Source organism: Dermacentor silvarum, chromosome 7, assembly GCF_013339745.2.
Source record: "Dermacentor silvarum isolate Dsil-2018 chromosome 7, BIME_Dsil_1.4, whole genome shotgun sequence".
In the NCBI taxonomy this organism is placed as follows: Eukaryota; Metazoa; Arthropoda; class Arachnida; order Ixodida; family Ixodidae; genus Dermacentor; species Dermacentor silvarum.
In genome coordinates, this window is record NC_051160.1 from 81,066,804 (window position 1) to 81,074,657 (window position 7,854).

Here is a 7,854-nt window from a genome sequence, read left to right on the forward strand (position 1 = left end):
GTGGTTATACCAACGCATGGAAATAACACTGCGGTTCAAGACATCGCATGTCTCGAGCTCAACGGCTGCCGAACTAATAGCTCTGCGTCATGCACTGGAATTATTTGATTCTGAAAAACCTACAAAACGAACTGTGTTTCTGACTCAAAACCGGCATTCCATTGCACGCAGTCAGTTCTCCGACGCGGGTATCATAAACAGCTGATAAACGAAGCCATGAAACTTCACCATCACGTCCAACAAAAAGGCCCCGAGGTTGTATTTCAATGGGTACCTGATCATTGTGGAATCAGTGGCAATGATTCCGCAGATAACGCTGCTCGCACATCGCACCAAGAAGAGCGCAGCGTTCCAATTCCGCTTTCGAGGACAGACGCCCCAAGGCAGCTTCGACACCTGGCACGCAGTCTCTCACTGGCCGAGTGGAACTCGCCAAACTTAAGACTCACACGACTGCATCGATTAAACCCCTCACTGCAACTCCGACCTCCATTCGCACTTCCTCAACGTGAAGCTTCACTTCTGTGACCTTTGGTTAGGAGTTACCTTCACAAAGGCATACTGTACATTAATTGGAGTGACCGACAATGCGCATGTGAGGTCTGCGGCACCGACGAAACTATCGACCACCTGTTGCTCCACCGTCCACGATATGCCTCAGAAAGACAAGAACTTGCCAACGCGCTAAAAAAACTGGACAACACCGCCCCATCGCTCGTCGGCCCATAAAGCGGTGAAGGCACTTTTGCGCTTCTTGAGGACGACGGGCTTCTGTCAACGTCTGTGACTATTGGTGCAATACCACACGCCTCAGTGAACTCACCGCTAATTTCCTTCCTTCATTCCCTCCTCTCTCTCTCCCTGTCATCTTTGTGTTCCCCTTTCCCATTCCCCCGGTGTAGGGTAGCCACCGGACGTTATTCAGGTTAACCTTCCTGCCTTCTGTTTTTCTCTTTCCTCCTCCTCCCATTCAGATGGCTAGAGGGTCGCGTTGGCATAAGCCACAACCTGCTCTTTAGATGCGGGACCCCATTGCAGGAGCACCACTCCGATGCTTTGTGCACTTGCGTGAGTGTGGAGTATAGTGGGCGCTCTATCTTTAAAGTGGCGAAGCACCGGTCCTGAAGTGAGCTGTTTCTTAAGGGCTTGAAATGCCGACTGACGTCTTCGGACCATGTGAAAGAGGCGCCGGTGACCAGTAGCGTATGTAGAGGAGCTGCTATTCTAGCAAAATTACGTATAAAACGGCTAAAGTAAGATGCCAGGCCGAGAAAGCTGCGCAATGTTTTTTGAGTCGATGGGCAAGGAAATTGAAGCACAGCAGCAATCTTCTCAGGGTCTGGTTGGATGCCATCTTTGAAACACGTGACCCAGGACTTTCAGGCTTCTGCTGGCGAATGTATACTTTTTAGTATTAATGTGGAAACCAGCATTTGAAAGGCATTGGAGGACTTCGTCTAATCTCTGCAGGTGTTGGCTGAAGCTAGAAGAAAAAATAATGATGTCATCAAGATAACAGAGGCAGGTCTTCCATTTTAGGCCACGACAATCACACGCTCAAACGTGTCTGGAGCGTTGTAGAGGCCAAATGGCATTCATTAAATTCATAAAGTCTGTCCTGCGTGGCGAAAGCGGTTTTCTCTTTGTCAGCCTCGTTCATGGGAATCTGCCAATATCCTGATCGCAGATCAAGGCAGGAAAAATATTCCGCTCCTTGCAGTGTGTCTAACCGCCGTATTCACAAACCAACCTAACCCTTATCTTTAGCGTTCCTTACCTTATCGGCTCCTTACCGCGTTTCAAAAACAGACCTTTCACTTAGCGGCTCCCTTTAGCCCAACTTTAAGGTCACGAAGAGGGCGCCTCCTTAAGGCAGCATCTGAGGTAGCTTAACGGCTCCTTATCCAATCCAACATGGCGGCGTGCTACGACGACAGCTTCAGCGAGTTCGTCGATTTTACAACGAAGCGTATAGTTTTGTGCGGCCGTTGCAGCGGAACCTTAGGGATCGCCAGAATCCCATGGAGTTTTACAGTGACCAGGAGTTTTTAGCCAGGTACCGCTTCTCAAAAGCTACTGTGCTCGAACTACTGACCATGTTGCCGCTGCATCAGAACACGGACGGACGTGGTTGCCCTGTGCCACCGCTGTTGCAACTGCTGGTGACACTTCGTTTCTACGGCGCGGGAACTTTTCAGATTGTCTCAGGCGACCTAGTTAATGTGTCGCAGCCAACCGTTTCCCGTGTTGTCACACGGGTGTCAAAATGATTGCCGCAACGCTGTTCCCTGCGCTTGTGAAGTTCCCCGACGCGGGGAAAATGCATGAGGTCATGCACCAATTCTACATCAAGGCAAAGTTTCCGAGGGTGACTGGTTGCATTGATTGCACCCACGTGCGTATTAAAAGTCCAGGCGGAGACGACGCCGAGGTATTCCGCAACAGGAAAGGATATTTCTCCTTCAATGTGCAGGTAAGTGCAATATGTTCATAACCGTCAGAATGCGTACAGAGACGTGAAAAAAAATCGCACTTTTTTGTAGCAGAAATATGCACTCCTTCAAATAGCTTAGTTATTAGACGCCTAGCGGATTGGGCGAGTTTTTGCGGCATGATCTTGGCTTGTTTTCAGCGTAACCCTGGTTGATTAAACGGAAAAAAAAACACACACGACGAGGCAAAGGCGAGAATGTCTGTCGCGTTTTTTTTTTCTGTTCACTCGAGAGTTGCGGTGAATACATGTCTCTGTTCTATTTTCCCCATTTACTCAGCCAGACACTCGCGCTGCATTTGCTGAACAGTAGAGTGGTTACCGTAGTCTCGCTTTTTTAACCTGCGTCGGCCTCATTGCAACGATAATGAACGCAGCAGGGAATACAAGTGCGCGACGTTGCGAGCTGCATGAAGCTCAATGTCTGCTTCACTTTCTCCGATAGAAAATTATTTTCATCCACTAACGTTGAAGTACAAGATTTAAGAGGCACTTGACCGCTATTATAATAGGGACATTGCTACTAGACTGCATGTAAACAGCTTGAAAAATCTGCAGGTTACAGCAGCTGCAAAAAATTCATGTTCATTCTTTTTTGGCATGTTTGCAGGCAATCACAGGACCTGAACTTCAATTTTTCGATTTAGTTGCAAGCTGGCCGGGCTCCGCACACGACAGCAGGATTTTCGACAACAGTAACGCGAGAGTACGTTATGAGGAAGGAGATGTACCTGGCGTACTCCTCGGCGACATGGGTATGCCTGCCGGCCATACCTGATGACGCCGCTAAAAGATCCTGGAGGCAAAGACAGCCCAGAGTACAGGTGTGTATGCTGGTCACAATAATATACAGCAATACATGAAAATATGCAACATTTCTTTATTCAGGTATAACAGGTCACAAGTCCGGACGAGGAACACCGTCGAAAGAGCTTTCGGCATCTGGAAAAGAAGATTCCATGTCTTGATATGAAGCTACAAATAGAAACAACAACTTCTGTCATTGTCATCACGGCATGTGCAACTCTGCACAACTTTGGCCGGAACCATGCAAGCGATGAACTGCCTCCAGACACATGCAATGTTCAGCAGCCTTCCCCAGCTTCACAAGCTCAAGGACCACAGCCCGTTGACTCGGCGAGCGGCTTCAGAACACGAGCACGCATTATTCAGCAATATTTTTCCTAAAATGTGGTAGAGCAAAACAGGGCATGCATATTGAAAATAAAGAAATTGTACCATTTTACTTACTGGCTTTTCTCACGGCAGCTATTTTCAACGTGAGAAGCTCAAGTTTAGCCTTCTTACTTGCACAATCAAGTTCGTGCATTTCTATTGCATGCTTCATGTGAAGCGCATGCTGAGTTCTCATAAGCTTCATTTTGAGAAGGTGCTCCTTCCTCTTTCGCTTATTGTCCTCTTCAACACCGCTAAGGCGGGCGCTGAGCTCTTCCTCAACAGCTTCTTTCTTTGTGTGCATTCTGCGTTGTGCCGGAGCGGGGTGTTGAGGGGTAGTCTGCAACGGGGCAGCCTGTAATGGGGAAGCCAGTTGCAGGACAGCAGGTTGCAAGGCAGCTGGTCCCCCTTCTGCCGACAGCTCGACCTCAGCTGCGGTTGCTCCATTTTGTGCATCTTGCATGCACACTGCCTGGCTGCTTTCGCCGGGACTTGCCGGGATTTCCCACTCATAGATACTATCTGCAAAAACAATAATTGTTAGCTTTGAACATAACTCGTGATCACCATATGCATGAAGACTGACTTTGCGTGAACACAAATTTTGCTTGCACTACAGCGGGCAACTACAAGCACTTGCGACACTGTACCTTGTCTAGTACACAGTATCAAGGACTGTGCAGAATTGGTGAATATGTATGTGCTTTATGAAATGCAATAAATGTTTCACGTTACAGCCCATCTATTTCTCTTTTTGTATTTTTTACTCATAGAATGGTAATCCAGTTGAAGCAATTCACTGGCTACCCCTGTTGAAATCCTTAACACACAGCAGGAATGGGAGTACATTCCCGAGATTTACTTATGCTGGCTCCTTTGCTAGTTACCTGATAGGTAAGGTTGGCTGGTGGCATCAATACTATGTTGCACAGGGCAAATCTGTCAACAACAGTGCACCCATTTGCCAATTTGCTGCTAAGTGTAAGCAGTAAACCTGCAAATTCACTTTGTCTGCTACAAACAGACTGCGATGAAAGCATGTGCGACACCGCGAGCTTGAACATGCAGATATGATCCCTGCGTGAACACAAAGGAAGATGTTACAATGCTCGAGCAGCAAAAAAATATCAAAATTGACAAAGTTGTGCCTGTGTTTAAGCCTATGCAGCACAGAATCAAGATATCATGAAATGAAAACATGAATACTCGCATACATTAACCAGTGCTAAATATGCCACCTTGTACTTTTTTTCTTTCATGATACAGCAGTGAAGTGTTCGTTGTCTTCGAGATCCATGTCGATGCTCTCGTGGTTCGTGCAGAAAGAAGCATGCGAGCTATGCATAGTATGTGCGAAGTATTTGGGCGACTGCTATGGATCCCGCAGTGTGGCAGAGGCTCTGTTACTTCTCCCCATATAAAGGTGTTCTAGCTGGTGTATGCAGGGTGTTTGTTTGTGCTTGGTTAATGAGTGTGCCCTTTCCTTTGGTAAGGTCTGGCCTGAGAGTTGAAAATTGTGCTCCGTCTTCTCTGTATGGTGCTAGTGTGGGCATTGTGGGAGCCTTGTGAGAGGTTTGACCTGAGCATGGGATGGAGGGGGCCGAGTGCAGTGCTTCTCGGGCGAGCAGGTTAGCCCCTCCATTGTCGTCCATTCCCGCGTACCCCGGTATCTAGATCACCAGAGTGGGCAGGCGCAGGTGTTTGTGGATTGCTTCAGAGTAATCTTTGGGCAGTTGTCCTCTGAATTATGCAGCACGCTTTCATCGAATCTGTAAATATGATACATTTTTTCGCGGTGATTGACGCGAATTCAATTGCCTTGATGATGGTGGCAAGCTCCACCCACTATGGTTCAGTATTTTTGATAGTTTGCGTGTGAATGATTGTGCAGTGGTGATCGGTAATGGCTATGGCTGCAACGATGTTGTTGATGGCAGCATCGGTGTACAGGTATGTACACCGATGTACAGAATTAGCATACATGTGTTGGCTCGTTGAATGTACTTGCTATTGTACGTGATGCGCTGTTCTCTGCGTTTTTTGTTTCGTTCGGGGTCCATGTACCCTGATATGCGGGCTATTGCGAGCAGTGCTCGAGCACTTTTGCCGAGCGTGCTTGTAGCAAACAATGGGGTGTCACGGAGTTTGAAACACAGCGTTTGCAGGATTATTCTGCCTGATGTAGTACTGTTCAGTCTAATTTCCTGCCTGTGTTTGTTTGTCCTGATAAGCTTTTCTAGGGTGTTATGGTTCCTTGTCTAGCAGCTCTGTACTTGTGTTGGTTGGCACTCCCATTGCAAGTTCGGTGGATTTGCGAATGAGGGTGTTGAGCTTGTTGTGGTGTGCCTTTGTGAGGTTAATGTATGGTGCGTGATAGCGAAGGTGATACAAGAGTAAGGCATCATGCAGCCGCAGCATGTCTGTCTCATGAAGCCCTCGGTGGCGATCAGAAATGCACAGCACCATGTTCAAGACCTGTTCACGTTGCCTTAGCAAGTGCTGAACAGTGGCCGCACCCACTCCATCTCGCTGCATGTGTAGGCCCAGTACTTTGATATTATGCATTTGTGGAAAAATATTGTCCTGTGTTGTGTAGTGATGGGTTGGGTCTCCAGCGCGTGGTGTGCACAAGCAGCGCCAACTTTTCCAGGGAGCCCGCCAAGCCAATGCTCGCACCTGCCACTTGGGCTGCATCTATCGTGCGCGTTGCATGGTGTCCTCTATTTTCCCCGGAGAGCCTTTGTTGATCCGTATGGTTATGTCGTCGGCATATAGTGTGTAATGTATGTCTGGTATGAGGAGTAGCAATGTGTATGCGACACATTGCTAAGTTGAAGAGTGTTGGTGAGAGCACGGCTCCTTGCGGTATGCGCCTTTGCAGGTGTGGGTACGTGTCATATCGCCAATTTTGAGGATGTACGTACGGAGTTGGAAAAAGACTCGCATGTAGTTGTATATCTTGGTGCCACAGTTGGTGGAAGAGAGCACCACAAGCATGGCATCGTGGGTCACGTTGTCGAAGGCTTTCTTCAAATCTATGGCCAAGATTGCTTAAAGTTGGGAGTTGCTGGGTTTGGTGATAGCTTCATGTATCAGGAAGAGACTTATGCAAGCTTCATGTGTTTACAGGGTTTCCTCTCTGGATGAGAGATGTTGGTACAACTCCTTTGCACATCTATACTCGCCCAGCACATTACGGTCAACCACTCCCCCTCCCCCCCCCCCCAAAAAAAAAAAGAAGCTGTCCTTGCAATGTACATACCATTTGGCGGTTCAAGCGTCTCCACCTGCATCGGCTGCAGCAACGAGACGACACTCGGGGTGCTCTGTGATCGGGGAGTGGCTGCGTGGCGCCCACGGTCGCTGTCAAAGGGGTTCTCCACCCGTGTCGACATGTGCGACGCGACAGCCCCAACTCGCTCCAACTCGTCCGTAAGCTGGCTAGCTGGCGCACAGCCGCCTCCTGAAAATACAGCACGAATTTGCGTTATGCCCCAATCATTCCTGAATTACGTGCAGACGGCTACCGTCGCGCTATGCATCAAGAGCGTGACATGCTTTAGTCATTACTTTTGCGATATTTTGCGTGGATGGCAGGGAACGCATCGCCGTCTACGGGCAGCAGCAAATTTGGCGACAGGCTGGTCTGGACCCGAGCTCGTGTTTACAGGAAACGCGCGCTTGCGCCCAGGCCGGCCTCGACTTCGCATAGGTCAAATCACGGCCACGCAGGAAAGCTATAGAAGTGCGTGCTTCGGCTCGAGAGCGCAACATGCACTTCCTAAGAAGAAGAAGGGAAAAAAAAAAAAAGGCCTCGACGCAAGATGCGAGCTATCGCATGTGTCATATTTCACCGAAGCAACTTATAACGGCACGGCGACAGAACTGACACGGCTGAGCCGCAACACAATACATCAAGGAGCCTCAGCATTATCAGCAAAATGTACTGAAACAGGAATCAGCGAAAGTAGCGAGCAGCGAAAACAGAGAGAGAGCAGGAGCTCACCTGTCGTAAACACTTCCTTCATGTCGTCGGCCTTTCCTTTTCTCCACTTTTCTTTTAAATTGTCCCAGCATTTTCGCAGTTGAGCCTCAGTTCGAAATCGAACATCGGGCCGGCAGTTGTATTCGTCGGTGATCTCCTTCCATGTCTTCTTTTTTTATCCAAGGAGACTCCATCCGTCCGT

The 7,854-nt window shown here is 48.5% G+C and overlaps 1 protein-coding gene and 1 pseudogene across 1 annotated transcript; one reads left to right on the forward strand and one right to left on the reverse strand.

Annotated features, from left to right (window-relative positions):
- Window positions 1–1,297: 1,297 nt before the first annotated feature.
- LOC125947155 (putative nuclease HARBI1) lies at window positions 1,298–3,337 on the forward strand (annotated as a pseudogene).
- Window positions 3,338–3,555: 218 nt separating this feature from the next.
- LOC119458991 (uncharacterized) lies at window positions 3,556–7,127 on the reverse strand. The gene is made up of 2 exons (XM_037720842.2): window positions 6,930–7,127; window positions 3,556–4,189 (listed from the first exon to the last, which is right to left on the reverse strand). Exons 1-2 carry the CDS (start codon window positions 7,060–7,062, stop codon window positions 3,735–3,737), a joined length of 588 nt encoding a protein of 195 aa, XP_037576770.2. The 5' UTR covers window positions 7,063–7,127; the 3' UTR covers window positions 3,556–3,734.
- Window positions 7,128–7,854: the final 727 nt, after the last annotated feature.